The sequence below is a fragment of the Macrosteles quadrilineatus genome, unplaced genomic scaffold, assembly GCF_028750875.1.
Source record: "Macrosteles quadrilineatus isolate MER2022 unplaced genomic scaffold, UCM_ALF_1.0 Scaffold_6__1_contigs__length_79288215, whole genome shotgun sequence".
Classification (NCBI taxonomy): Eukaryota; Metazoa; Arthropoda; class Insecta; order Hemiptera; family Cicadellidae; genus Macrosteles; species Macrosteles quadrilineatus.
In genome coordinates this window covers 62254072-62269769 of record NW_026542599.1, presented here as the reverse complement: position 1 = coordinate 62269769, position 15698 = coordinate 62254072, and the positions used below count along the sequence as shown (strand labels likewise).

Sequence of the window (15698 nt, the reverse complement as noted above, 5' to 3'; positions counted from 1 at the left end):
TTTGGGATGGAATGGATGCAACCAGTAAAATCACACTTTCATATGGCTTCCTTTGTCTTAAAGATGACAACTCTCCTCGCAAAAACTAACTATATGGTCAAAGAAATGGTTGTGCAAATTAAAGTCATATATGACACTGGTAAGGGAACTTTGAGGAATTAATGGCAGTTGGACTCCTTTTCTTGCATAGAGCATTTCCAATTTTGACTAAAAGTATCCAAAATGTGTGTGTTATAAATTTTAACCCTGCAGCTCATCCATGAGCTAGGTATTGAGGGTACATGTAGGTACATGTTCATTACTAACTTCAGAATGGGAAGTAAATTGTACAACGTTTATAATAACAACAATAATTTTAATTCAATTATAATAAGTCTAATATCTAACTAATATCACCATCAAAAATACAACCACAAAATAATAAATGGCACACTATAAAGAGGAACATTAATTTGAAGCAGTCATTGGTTTCACTTTCAGCTCAGCTGCCAATTGTGCCTGGAATCAAGAGAATAAAATTACACAATGAAGCACTCAACTAATGATTATGATTATTATTATACAAAATTATATGTCTGAACTAAAAGTACTCTTGACAGTATTCTCTAAATAGGGGTCAAATTAAGCCCATAAAACCTTAAAACGGTAAATTTTATACAGAGGAACCCCCCTTTATTGCTAAAGTTGTATTTGTAGAACTCGCACATGAGAAACTGTAGTAACACAAAAGCACTTACAGAGGCTTTAAGCTGATTCTCATGGTAAAGAACTCCACCTTCAGTTTTGACCTTTTCAATATTTCTTCGCTCTGGATCTCCATGGACCAAAACTGGTTTTTCAGGGTCGGCCTGAAATTAAGATGAATTTTATAATTCAACAAAATTTCTATCATATTCATTTTGATTGCTTAAAATCCAGCTTGGGAATCATGCAGCAATTCATTTTTGACTGTCTTTTCACATTTTCATCATTAAAAAAAAAACAAAACAAAAAACTAATTTCGTTAACAGTTTTGTTTTACTAAAAAACAGAATATACACCAAAAAGTAGGGTCATGTGCAAATTACCATGTTAACTGAAAAACAAGGAAAGAAAATCCTTGATATTTACGTTATTCCAATGATTACTAGTTTCACGCACTGACATACTACTAATTGAAACAAACAAATGAGGATTTATAATAAACCTGGTGGTTTCTTTACTTCTCGGTAATGCCATTGGTTCAAGGAAATGTGTATTGTTCCATAATCAGTTGCAATACTTAGCGGTTTTCTACTTTATTAGCTTTAAACAATTTTTCATTGTTCCTTTAAATTAGAGAGGAGATTCGGATGGGCGTGCTTACAAGAACCCTTCCTCTACCATCGTCTCTTTTGTTATTTATTTGTACGGTAATTCAAATAATCAAATAATTAATTGTTGGATTAATTTAATAGAACTAGCGTCTAATGGTAGACTCTCACAGTGTTGTTGGGAATTTTCTCTCATCACTCTCTACAATCATCCTAATTGGCAAAATCTACACTTTGGCTTCAAACCCCGTTGTGAATCTCGAGAAAAGCTATCGGTACTAGTCTATAATAAAAATAACCAAGCTAATTTTTTAAGTTCATAGAATAATAATGTTAAAATTTCAAAGACAAGACTAAAAGACAATTAATGAACTTAAAGTATATTTAACAAAGTTGGACATTATTTACAAAAATCATAATAATAAAAAAACATATGTTTTTTTAGTTATTAATCAGAATGATTAAGGCAGGCAATAAGTTTTAACATCTTCAATATTTTGCACTAAAACATCAAAAGGTTTTCTATTAATTTTCATCCTTGTTTGTACAGTACCAGTAATAATTTGACTTTAATAATTACAATAGTACTAAGTCCAGAGTTATACGTACAGGGTCCAGGTTGCGCAGCAGGCCCATCATATCGCTCATCCGCAGAGGAAAGTCTGGAGCGAAACAAGCTGGATTGATGGCGATGAAACATTGACCTAGATTGGCCGGCCGCTCACCATCCATCCACTTGCGGATCTTGGGTCCGTAATCAGCTCCTGAAACATCGTGTTGTAATCTAGCTAATAACCAAACCAACTCTTGTTAGGAGTAGATGTGATAGATACAAAGGAGGATTCAGATAGTTTGGTTGTGGATGTGAATATTGTGTCTTTCAATTCTGTGCTGGTTTGTAAAATTTATTTTTTGTCCAAAAATAAATCTTTTGTGTTGGATTTAAATTTGCGCACACCACAGACGGAGTAACACAACAGGCTTAGGAGAAGGTCGACCTTTCGCCTAGTGGGGATACATTTGTTTACATGGATTGACTGCATTCAATTCCTTATACACTTCACATGAGCCAGGAACTTTCCTATTGATCCAGGTTATTGTCACTTAATGACACAAAAACATCCAATATTTTTATCTGTCTTCCTCATGCTTGATTATCATCAACCTTTCTGCAGGGGTTGTAATGTGTAATTTTCTGTTTCAATACAAACCAACGTAGGGTGGAATGTGCCGGAGTGTTAAATAGCTCTGATTTTTCAAGGTGTCTGAAACGATACCTGTTGTATAGAAATCAGATGCCCCCCAGCATCATTTAAGTTGCTTTGCCAAGCCCTCCATTCTCCCTAGCTTTACTATAACATAAATCTCATTGTTCAAACACAACAGAAACTAGAGTACTATTTTAAAGTAATTTATTACACTTTAGTTTTATTTTATAGTAACAACCCTATCATATAATTGTTTCTTTACTCATTATTTTCACTTGTTTTATATAAAAAAAGCACATCTTGGTATGTCAGCAACATGGTCTATATAATCATCCATCCACAATAAGATTTGAGTTTCAAATCATTTTTGCTTTAAAACCGATATTTTTATACTAACCTGCTAATATTCCACAAAATGTCTCCACCAGGAGTGCCAGGCCATAGCCTTTGTATCCTGACGTTCTTTCTTCTCCTCCGAGTGGCATGAGTGCCGATGTTTTAAAAGCCAACTCAGCATCTGTAGTCGGCTGTCCATCAGGTCCTTGAGCCCAACCAATGGGAATCGGTTCTTTTTTCCTACGTTGAACTTCTATCTGGAATTAGATGCTCCTTTAAAAGCCTAGGGTAGATAAAAAGCTGTCCAAAATAAATTTTATGTGAAAGGTTTGAAGCTTTTTTGATTAGGTACTTGAAACTAAACTCTGTTCTTAATCTTTGTTCAACTAAATAATTTTAACTCAAGAAACAGATAATTTTTAATAACTAATTACTAAGGGTTTGTTCTGTTTTTTCCATGCATACTTATAAATCTATGTGAATCCGTTGCGATTTTTTAGTTATGAGTCCTAAAAGACTTTTAACATTATTATTTCTCATAATCATTTTATAGAAAATTTTGTATTTTTCAAAGCAACCTAAATAAACTAGCGCTAGGTCACAGCAACTGGTATTCAGCACCAAAAACAGCAATAGTTGGGTAACTAAGAACACATTCCACATTCTCTTTCATCATAACAGTTTCTCCAACACTAATGAAAGAGGAATTTAACATTATGTTCACATAATTATTATTGAAAACTTACTTTGCCTACAGCAACTGCAGTAGTTGCCATATCTAAGACAAAACTGTCCCCGTTTTCACCTGGTGCAGCTAGAGAAATTGGGTTGGTCCCAAGGGCAGACTGAAACAAATTGATACATTTTAGTGAAGTAAATTGAAGCAAATTTCTTTTCACCTAAAAGGCCAATATTCTATTTCTAATTAACCTACAAAACATTCAAAATGAAAGATTTGAGTCACATTTGAACATAGAGTTCATAATAGGACAGAAGTTCTGCACTCTTATTAACCACTAGTCTTTATTATAATTTAACTGAATAAATAATTTGATGAATAGTGAAATAACTAGCAATTAAATTTTATAAGTGGCTGGGCTCAATTCAGCTATACCTATAGGTGTACACATAGTCTCAACTTTAAAAAAATTTTTACAATGTCCTTTATCAAGGCCACACTAAAAAAACAGGCCGTAATGCTCGTCCAGCATGACGTCACGATAGAAGACGGCAATGACGTAATTTTGCCGTTTGTGATCAGCTGCTTGTTTTAATCTTTCATTGGAAAATAAATAAATAAGTAATTATACGTCATAGCCGTCTTCTATCATGACGTCATGCTTGGCGAGCATTACGGCCTGTTTTTTTAGTGTGGCCTTGCCTTTATACAAGGCCAATGATAACTTTTTATTCCTCATTCAAAAATCAAAAGATACCGATAAGTTTTTTCCTTACTGAAAAATTGATTTAAGAGAGTAAAGTGTTGTAATTTACCTTTTTGCTCCTTGTTGGACTCATCAAAGGTGAAGTGTTTGTAAAAGACATTCCCTGGAACAAACCAAATACTTTTAGTGGTGTAGTGAAATAGTATACTGTATTTAATAACAAGAGAAGAAAGTGAGTCATTACATATTTGAGACCATATGTTTGAAGTGTGAGATTTATCGAGCACTTTAAATGGTTGAGACCCACTTTCACTTGTGTTTTGAACGTTACTTTTCGCTATACTACAAAGACTAATTATTTTCTTGAACATTACAAAACTCATAGTATTTTTCTGGTTATAACATCAAAAAACAGTTAATATTTACTTTGGTTGTACAGTTTTTGGTTGTTGAAAATTAAAACAGTTGACAAAACAATAACACATTTTTGTTTGTTAACGTCGGCAAAATCCAAAAAAGATAGTAAACATTACTTTCGCACAGTAAACATGTCTTTTGCCGTAGTAAACAATGTAGCTATGAATTTTCGCAGGTGATAAACATGTAACGAAAACAAGTCATTTCACAGTAGTGTAGGGACAAAAATTATTCAGCAGGTTTCACTTCCCAAGGAATGCCAAAATAATTGATTATTTTGATTTGTGCTTTTGAATTTTAAAAACAAATTAGAAATACTGAGAAAGCAATTTGTCGGTGCAAGTGGATCCAATCATACACATGAAACAATGTAATATGGAACATAACTCGTTCATTATCAGGTGATCAGTTACAGCACGTGTTACGTCTTTCATCATCTCGGCAATATCTCGCGACAGGTGAAACATCAGACGTTAATTGGAACGTTGACTGTCTACACCGCTTAATTGCTCCTGCTGAATCTCCCATTTATTATAACTGTCGCAGTCGTGACAAAATTTACTTTGACTAATTCAATCCCATCTTTGGAAAAAATGAAGAATTAGTGGGTTTTGATGATTAACGACAAATTTGATCTGTAATCGTGATATTATATAACTACTTTGTCGCTATTTCAATGAAAAGTATTAAAGTATTTTAAATTGTTTGGAATTTCTTTATGATAGTTTTCACTTGAGGAACATTTTTTCTATCAAATTAATTTGTTGAAAATATAGTGTGTGGTAGAGCGCCACAATGTTTTCATAAAATTAATGAACAATGGCAATTTGAGTGCTTGAGTAAAGAATGCTTTAGCATTATGAAATCAATATAAAAATTATGGAAATGAAAGATTAAAAAATCATAATAAATTCTTATAACAATAAAAATCTTCCTTCCTAAAGTATTCCTATTGTAAAGTCAACAATAGCCTACGCAAAATAGATCATTTCCGCTCTAAAGCAGGAATGGATCATTTGCTAAATTAGCTGATTTCAAAGTTGGCGTTGATTTCTACACCAACCACAGCTGCGGATCCAGGGTACATTATAACAACCAGTAATCAAATCACATTACCTAAACAAGGCGAACATAGCCTAAATGACATTTAACACATAAAAAGTTAATCTGTGTGTTATGATAAGTTAATTATGGTGGTAGGAAAAATGTTGTGTGTATCATTGCCGCTTTTAAAATCTATGGCTGCACTTATGCTAAAGCGTACGGTCATCTATGGTTCTCGAGCGGCGATGACAACAACAATGACCTACTTTGCACTCTTAATACAAATATCTATGTTTCTACACTGTGCAATCACCTGTTTTTGTTGTACATTTATCAACAGAAAAAGTTTCAATATAAATTTGAAATTTTTTCCATGTAATAGAATTATAAATAGTAATAGATTTATAATAGTGAATTTACTTTTAAAAAAATTGGAAAAAATATAAGAGATTATTGAATCAGGTTCAAATCACCATTGCTAAAACAACTGTGACTACAAATACTAACAGTCATCAGGAAATGTGATAAAGCTATAGTGATATGTTTCAAGGTGAAGTATTTGATTAGTAAAATATGTGTGACGACTTTGCTTTTGGTGTTATATTATTTAACTAAGTTCAATAGACGTTTTATGAGTTGGAAGGAAATTATTTTATATATGAACTAGCTGACCCGGCGAACTTCGTATCGCCTAAGTTATAGGTTTCCCCTAAGACAGACCGATGGAAAGAAAGTACCGTTACGTTTAATATTCAAGATGATCTCGTTCGCATCGCTCAATCACGTCCTGGTTGAAGTTCGTTCGCTACGCTCACTCACCTTTGGGTTGGAGCTCGTTCGCTGCGCTCACTTGCCTTTAGGTTGGAGCTCGTTCGCTACGCTAACTCGCCTCCAGGTTAGCTCGTTCGCTACGCTCACTCGCCTCCAGGTTGAAGTTCGTTCGCTACGCTCACTCACCTTTTGGTTGCAAATTAGCTGTTGTCATAAATGTAAAAGAAATAATAGTGCTGCACCCTGTTGGTAATCCTTGTAACTTTAATGCTATTGAACATCATAGAACAGAACCAACTTGTTTAATTGAAACAGCTGTTAAGATTCATTAATTCCATTTCTCATAAGGTTAACATGGGAAACTCCAGAGCCACTGGGGCGGAGCCCTTTTAAGAACTTCGAAACGGGAAATAGTTTACGTCCGATTCGCATACCTACAGAATTTACACACCAAATTTCATAACGATCGGTGAAGTCGTTCCGGAGGAGTTTGCAGACAAACACTGTGACACGAGAATTTTATATATTAGATTATTCAGTAAAGTTTTGCTGACCCTGACATCTGCCTTCGTTCCCACAATGCGTGGTAGGGGCGATACCATGGATGATGTCCTTGATCAATGAATGGATAGGTGAGTATGCAAGCATTGAAGCTACTGTTCCTGTTCCTACAACGTGTGTTGGTTTGTTTATTTCAAGATGCACTAATGGGCTGGGAGAACAGTGCAGGAGAGCACCCCCTGCCAATCCTTTGATGTTTCATGAGTTTTCCGACTCCGGGCGGGAACAATCCGGACCTAAACAAACCATTTTGTACCACCTCACAGACCACGGACGTACTGTCGTCACGACGTGTATTGATACGAGCCCTTGATCAAGGACATCCGTGGTATCACCCTACATAAAAATTTTATCTCCAAATAAAATTACCAACAGTGCAGTTGTATACATTAAGAAAATCAATTTATGATATTTTAAGACAATGTACGTTGACTAAGCTACTGCATTTTCTCAGAACTGAACCAGCAAACTTCTAATTACCAAGCGGACCCTAAATGCATTTAGCTAAGTTTAGTCACAATTGGGAGTTAGAGGAACTCTTCCTTATTCTACACTTTATTAATAATCAATTTTCAAACCCACACTTAATTTAGGCTTAAATCAACCCAAAATTAATGTTAAAACATTTGAATTTAATAATAGATAATGTAGATGTGAATGAGAAAATTTTCTTATCCTAAAGTGTATCAAACTATTTACAGTTTATTTTTAAAATATTTTATGACTCAACAGCAATAACTGTGCGTCAGTTTGATCACATGATCCGTCACCATCAAGTGAACATTTCATCACAACGTCTTGAGAGGACAGATGAAGATGACACCTTGGTAATTGTATGAGATCTGTCATGTTAATGAACCTGGACTTATGCTCTATTACAGAGACAACTTGTTTTAGCATTTGAGGTTAATTTGCTCAAAGGATTTATTTTCTTGTATTTTTACTTTAAGAAACACAAGTGACAGCTTGTTTGTCAGGGGTATATGATGATGAATCTGAATGTAATACCTGAAAATTGCTCATCATAGCTATGTAGCTGAGAGATTATATTGCTCACTTGCTTATATTGCTATTTAGAAGGATTTTGTTTTGAGCCTGAACTAATTCAAATCCTTTGATGATCTTTTAATCCAAAACTGCCATAACATACACACCCTAGTGTGTTAGCACTGTAAAAATCTAATCAAATAATGAAAAAAAAAGAATAATGATGACTTGTCTTCTTTCTACTCCCCAAAGGAGTCCTATTTTTTAAATTAAATATTAGTGTTGTTATGTGACCTAATTTTTTTGTGTACACTGGTTAGACTAAACTCTTTACTTTACCAAAACCACTCCTTGAACTGTGTTAGCAACACACCTAAAATACTTGTTTTTTATTCGTCTACTTTCCAGTTCAAAATGAACAACATTAAGTGCTAGTAAACTATGTAATCTTCATTTGAAAGTCCTTGCCTGATTTAAAATTTATATTTACAGTACCGGCCGATGGTAGGGTATGTGATTTGTTTAATCTTCACATTAAAATTCAAACATATTTAAAGGAATGTAAATAAGGTAACTTAGCTTTACAAAACAACCAAAACCGCTTCCACATCACTGTTTTGAGTTTCAGCAATAAGTCAAAAATTTATGTGCTCTAAACAGTGTATATTTCTTTTCATCAAATAAATAATCCAACGACTCTAATCACAAATAAGGAAAAGTTACGATTCTATAAGTGTATTTACTAAGAGGCCCTTGACCCTATATTCAGTTATCAACATTTTAAGTACGACTGGTAGTGTGTGATTAATATTTGATGACTTATCTGATACCGTACTAATCTGCTGTGTTTAATGCTGATATAAATATATCTTTATTCAAAATTCAACCTTTGTGGAAAATAAAAACAAGACTTATTTTCCAAAACTAATAAACCTGTATGGCAGATTTTTAATGCCATTCACTAAGCTATAACAGTTTCTTTAACAGTCCATTGCAAGATTGTCCAAACATCAATAGTCTTGTTGATAGAAACTCATGAAAATGTTTTTTGTATAATAAGCCTTAAGGGTAATTATTAAGAAAGTGGTACAGTATAGCATTTGCAAAAATGGGATGATATTGGTCTGTGTCATATTGTGAAAATCTTTCTACTACCTATATTAATATGTGAGGTATCCAAGTTTTGTAAAGTCTACTAATCTAAGAGAAATGATTCACCCTTGCTTTTTCATCTCGGTGTGACGAAAGAAGTGATTGTGCTCACCAAAAATTCAACCAAACACAGTGTTAAAATATAAATAATCTAATGCAATAGTTATTTGTGTAACTAGTGGTGAAAGTGGCACTTTGCTGCACACGAGAGCAATGTTTACTCGCCTGCGGCTCGTGCGGAATGATCTCGAGTGCAGCAAAGGCCTTTTTCACTCGTGTTACACATTATATTTTTCCTACAGTCACTATAAAGCATATAAATAATTAGTCTTTCAAACACTATAAAACACGTTTTTAGTTTCATCTGGCAACACAAATAGGTGCCCTAGAGAAAGTAGTACCCGCGGTCTGTATCACTCCGCTATTTTTCCTCGGCAAGAAATGTGCTCCGTGTTTTGAGAATATAGTTCCGTATGTTTTTGTAATTTGAAGTGGTTTCCACGCCTAAAAAAATGCGTTAAAGGTATTTTCTTGTTTATTAAGATCGTAGGAATGGTTTAAAAACGTTTAAATGAAAAGTCCAGAAAGTTCAGAAATACCTAAACTATAAACACGAAATGACAGGTTAAATCGTAGTTATAATAGTCAATCAGCTGCTCATAGTATTATTATCTTTAAGTGTTGCCAACCTATTTCCAAGCGTACACGGATTACGTGCATAATAGAACCACACTGTTTTGTGTTGTTTCGTTGGAATCCTGATGTGCGGCAAAGTATAAACCGTACGGCAAAGTATAAATATGCAGCAATTAGCAGCTTTCTGTACTATAAACAGTACAAGGAAGCCAACTTTGTCGAGTGACTGTAGGAAAAATATTTATTTAACTGATTAAACAATATTTCCTAACTGATAGAGTCTAGTTGATTCTTTCCTCAAATAATCTGACAGTACAAAGATATCTCTGTCAATATTTATTTGGTGGGTTCACAAGATAAAATGGGTAATTGGAAACTATACTTGACTTGTGTCTTGTATAGTCAAAGTATTTTGATAGTTTAGATTGCTATATGAACTGATATATTGTTTTTAACAATATAAAATACACTAACAATAGTATGATATTGATGAGGTTAAACTACCAGATAATCTTGCATTGAAGATTTAAATTAAGAAAAATCACTAATACTTACTAACATATTGTGCTTTAATGCCAGCATACTGTACCATCCAGCTATTCCATAGTGATTTGAACCTAAAAATCAGAATAAAATTATAAGAATAAGATAATTGACAAAAGCTAACTTTTGTAAACTGATACTAAATTTGTATAATCTTAATTTCTGTTATAACTGACCTTGCTCAAGAGTAATTGTCTAAACATAGAAATTGAAACTCTAAAATTTGGCATTTGCTAGATACAGGTATTACAACACATATGCTATTTTACAACTATTTATATAGCTATAGTTACATTCCATCCACTATAAATTAGGGTTCTATGTAGGTCTAAGAAAAGACGAATATATTATGTGAGCAACAAGATGCAAAATCTATTTAAATTTGGAACTAAACTCTTTAAATAGCAATTTGAAAATGCCAAAGGTAAATATTTTACCTTTAGCAACAACCCAACCCACGCCACACTCTTTTGCCTTGTTTATTGCAACCTCCATGCAGAAGTTTCCAACCACTGGTCCAAGAGCGTTGTTCCCATCCACCCAAGCTGTAGCAGACGACTCATTCAGGATAGTGGGAACAGCTGATCCATCACAAGTCTTGAGCTTTACATCTCGCACATACATCTCTGTAACAATGAATTGATCAAAAGTTTCCAATCTCTGGTCCAAGACCGTTGTTCCCAAGCTGTAGAAGACGACTCATTCAGGATAGTATAGGAACAGCTGATCCATCACAAGTCTTGAGCTTTACATCTCGCACATACATCTCTGTAACAATGAATTGATCTAAAGTTTCCAATCACTGGTCCAAGACCTATGTTCCCAAGCTGTAGAAGACGACTCATTCAGGATAGTAGGAACAGCTGACCCATCACATGTCTTGAGCTTTACATCTCGCACATACATCTCTGTAACAATGAATTGATCTAAAGTTTCCAATCTCTGGTTCAAGACCGTTGTTCCCATCCACCCAAGCTGTAGCAGACGACTCATTCAGGATAGTAGGAACAGCTGATCCATCACACGTCTTGAGCTTTACATCTCGCACATACATCTCTGTAACAATGAATTGATCTAAAGTTTCCAATCTCTGGTTCAAGACCGTTGTTCCCATCCACCCAAGCTGTAGCAGACGACTCATTCAGGATAGTAGGAACAGCTGATCCATCACACGTCTTGAGCTTTACATCTCGCACATACATCTCTGTAACAATGAATTGATCTAAAGTTTCCAATCTCTGGTTCAAGACCGTTGTTCCCAAGCTGTAGAAGACGACTCATTCAGGATAGTAGGAACAGCTGACCCATCACATGTCTTGAGCTTTACATCTCGCACATACATCTCTGTAACAATGAATTGATCAACAATTTCTAATCACTGGTCCAAGACCGATATTCCCAAGCTGTAGCAGACGACTCATTCAGGATAGAAGGAACAGCTGACCCATCACATGTCTTGAGCTTTACATCTCGCACATACATCTCTGTAACAATGAATTGATCAACAATTTCCAATCACTGGTCCAAGACCGTTGTTCCCAAGCTGTAGCAGACGACTCATTCAGGATAGAAGGAACAGCTGACCCATCACATGTCTTGAGCTTTACATCTCGCACATACATCTCTGTAACAATGAATTGATCAACAATTTCCAACCTGTACATACAATGTACATTTTGTGTAAAAAAATATTATTCTCCATCCAGTGTATTGGTTGTTCTAATGTTCTCTTAAGCAAAGTCTGGTTTGTAACTTAAGAAGGCGTTAGCCTCCAAGAAACAACATTAGTAACAGTAAAAATTACGGACATAAAGTTTATTGGCGAACTAAGGAAGGAAATTAAAAATGGCCATTATAGGTCCTTAATATTAAACATACACAAGAAGTAAGAAGCTAAATACCTTTAGGAAAAGTTAACCGCAACTAAGGAGAAGGGGAGTAAACATATGAAGTACCAGCTTAGTTCTAAGAGGGAGAGGGAGTTCATTGGTTACGTTTAATGCAGCTGTCAGAAACATGAATACTTTTTTCTTAGTGTTTAATCAGATTTAAAACAATTCTAGATTAATAAACAGACATAAAATTTTAAATTCTCAATCACATTGTTACCGATTAATCAAAGATTAGTATTTTTTTAATTTCCAAATAGCAAGGAAAATGTAAATAGAGATGTAAAATAACAGACATTCCTAAATTCTGGAATAAGGTTGAACATTTCTATTGAATTTCGAATGCACCAAAGTAATCAAAAAAGAATCATTGATGATAGCCATAAAACCAAGCCGATGAGTAACGTCCAATCAGAAATCGGTTACAAGACAGTTAGTGGGCATGGGACATAACAACACATCAATGTTTATTGCCTCCCATGACGCAACTCTATGTTTGACATGCTCCAGATAGATTCTGCTATCTTTAATGTAAGTAAGTTGAGTGACAAACAGACAAATTTTACTATCTTATCAGATTGTAATTCTCAGTTGACTTTACTGTGTTCTATTGCAACTGGAGGAAACTAGACCAAATTTTAACTCAGTTAATAATGTTTCATCATTTTTTTTATCATCATACTCCATACTCCAACCAACTCTCTTCCCATCAATGGTGTTTCCCACCAATCTTAATTCTTTTTTGGTTGCACTGATACGGGTATTTTATTTAATCTCTCTGGAATTTACAAACAATTCTCTCCACTGTTCCTTTTACGATACCCTACAAATTTTCCTATTGTATAAGGAATTTTCAATCCTTAAATAAAAAAAAAAATAATTAAAATAAAGGGGGTTGTTCAAAAGAAATATATAATTTCCTTGTGTTTAAGTTTAGCAGTGCTTGCATTTACATCCAAGGGGATCAGTTAGATTGATTATAGATTAAGTGTATATTTACATTACAGATTACATTATTATCAAAGTAAAATACAATAAAGTGTACGGTAGGCCTACAGGAAAAACTATGCGTTAAAGGCCATATTATTTTGTAAAATGTTTAGTTACAGTAAAAATAAATTGTTTTGATCTCAGATCTCTGGACCAAATTAATTACAGTATACCAATTTAATTTTGAGTTGTTAAGAAATATTAAGATTTACCAATTAAATGCTCCTCTAGGGTTAATAAGTTGAACAAAGAGATGATAAAACTGATTATAATTTTTAGAGCTTATCATCTATTAACCAGCTTATTCTTCTATACAGTATAAATTAATAAGAGTGATAATTAAAATTTACCTATAATTTGACATTTGCATGGACATAGATCCAAATGAAAAAATATGAAACTTTAACACATTTTAATTTTTTTTATCAACGTGCGAGGAACTAAAAAAATCTATAATTTCAAATAAGATTGTTTTGGGACTCTATAAAAAAATTAATACTAGGCTAATATTAGTTTAATATAAAGATATATACGATAAAGATATAAGTTTAATATACGAGATAGCAATATTTGCAGTAAGCAATTTCAAACAATTTTGTATCATCAGATAAAACAAAAGTAAGATATGATTTTGCTGTGTGAGCAAAGATAGTTGAGCCAGAATAACTGAAGGTCAGACTTAAGAGGAATATAGATTTTAGTATATACAATCTCAAAATAAAGAGTGGCTACTCTTTTATTCTGTGATAATACAATACACTGCTGTAACCAGCTGTTTTGGAGTGAATCTTTAAGGTTGAATTTGAAATGATATAATTAAAAAATATCTAAAAAGAACAATAAAACAAGTCATAAAAGGCAATGACTGTGATTAATCATGTGGGTCAGTATAGTCTCAACAAGAATCACAGAAACAACAAATCCTAATTATAAAAAATTCTAAATTTAAACAAATGTCTATGTTGGTTGTAAATATTAACTCTAGGAAAGGTTACAAAATATAAATTATTTTTAAATCAGTGCTGTTTAGTACAAATCAATCTTAGGGAAACAAACTGTTGTATTAAGTCTGTTCTTTTTATCATATGATTTATTTGTGTTTAAATATGTTTTGTTGTCAGATGATTTTTGTAAACATGTTTTTGTAAACATTGGTTTAGTTTGGAAATAGAGATTGTTGAAGCAAGATGTGTGAATAATATTCTTGTAAAAGAAATAGAACACAAACCATTAAAATTTAAATTGGAATGGCCATAACTATTTTTATTTTGTGGGAAATACAAAAAGAAACATTTTGAATCCTTGGCCAGTTTGTAAATCTACACAGCACAGATAAAATGTCTTCATACACAACATGACTATTGAAATTATTTACAACATGTGACGTTTAGTAAATGATAATCATGAAACTTATCTAATTATTTAAGAGGTCCTTCTTAAATAATTAGATATCAAACGTCTTATAATCTCTCTTTCTCAGTTAAAGATTCTTTTGAAGGGCGTAAGTAGGTACTGTACAAGTCTTGCAAGCAACTAACTTAGGAGGCCTGATGCCTAAAAATGTAAAATTACAAATTATAAAAAAAAAAATTCAGTAGGCAACAATAAATAAATAAAATAATAAATAAATATCCATTTAAGAATTATATTAGCAGTAGGGCCAAAAATTAATTGTTGAACTGGAGATCTGGGTAAACATCTCAAAATTATCACAAGTAAAACTGAAGATTATGTAATCCATCAGTTGCTCTAGCGAAACACTATCATATCACAAATCTACAAGATTATGATGTTAACTTGATAGACAAATCTAAAGAACGAAATGAGCGAAAAATATTATTAATTCAAAACTCTACAATAAGGAAAACAAAAAGCAAAATACTTTGAAAGTAAACAATGATATAACCTTAAAATATTTTACCTACCTAGTCTGTTAAGACCATGACTGTAATGTCCTCTATTATCTGCTTCTACAAGAACATCAGCTAAAGCTGTGGCGTTTGCTTGAGGTGTCCCCACAGCCGTCATACAATCCACACAAAACCGGCGAACTTCAGCTAAAGCAACTCGCGCCATAGTTGCGTCTTTGACAGCTGGCAGACGACAATAGCGTTAGCGTAGTTTAGCAGAAGCGAATTCAATGTCAAACAGTTGTTGGAGGGGGGCGTCAGCTGATTGGAAGTTGCCAAGTCACATGACTAACCTTCAACTTGTTTACCCAGTGCTACCAACCGGCACGCAATTAAGTAATCAATAAACATGAGAAAGGGTGGATTGTAGAAGGGATCAGTATTTTGGGGAGTTTTAAATATTGTGAATAACTGTTTTTATTATATTATAATCTTTTAAACGATAGTCAATGTATACATACATTGTTTGTAGTTATTATTTTGTCACCGCTATTAAATACATAATAATTTATAAATAAAAAACTTTTTTAAATCAAAACGTTTTTAAACGCACTAAAAAGTAGAAAATAATTTATAA

General features: G+C 33.4%; 1 protein-coding gene across 1 annotated transcript; it reads right to left on the bottom strand.

Moving 5' to 3' along the window:
- Nucleotides 1-334: 334 nt before the first annotated feature.
- Nucleotides 335-15330, bottom strand: LOC128996715 (uncharacterized oxidoreductase YjmC-like). The gene is made up of 9 exons (XM_054422160.1): nt 15137-15330; nt 10770-10958; nt 10345-10406; nt 4331-4384; nt 3583-3681; nt 2898-3093; nt 1902-2056; nt 738-848; nt 335-498 (listed from the first exon to the last, which is right to left on the bottom strand). The coding sequence occupies exons 1-9, from the start codon at nt 15285-15287 to the stop codon at nt 448-450; spliced, it is 1068 nt and encodes a 355-aa protein (XP_054278135.1). The 5' UTR covers nt 15288-15330; the 3' UTR covers nt 335-447.
- Nucleotides 15331-15698: the final 368 nt, after the last annotated feature.

Excerpts from the sequence above, each read along its gene's own strand:
- LOC128996715 (XM_054422160.1), bottom strand. The coding sequence starts at position 15,287 with ATGGCGCGAGTTGCTTTAGCTGAAGTTCGCCGGTTTTGTGTGGATTGT. Across the intron at positions 10,959-15,136 it reads TCATGGTCTTAACAGACTAG|AGATGTATGTGCGAGATGTA; the intron begins GTAGGTAAAATA and ends TCATTGTTACAG. Across the intron at positions 2,057-2,897 it reads ATTTTGTGGAATATTAGCAG|GAGCTGATTACGGACCCAAG; the intron begins GTTAGTATAAAA and ends ACGATGTTTCAG.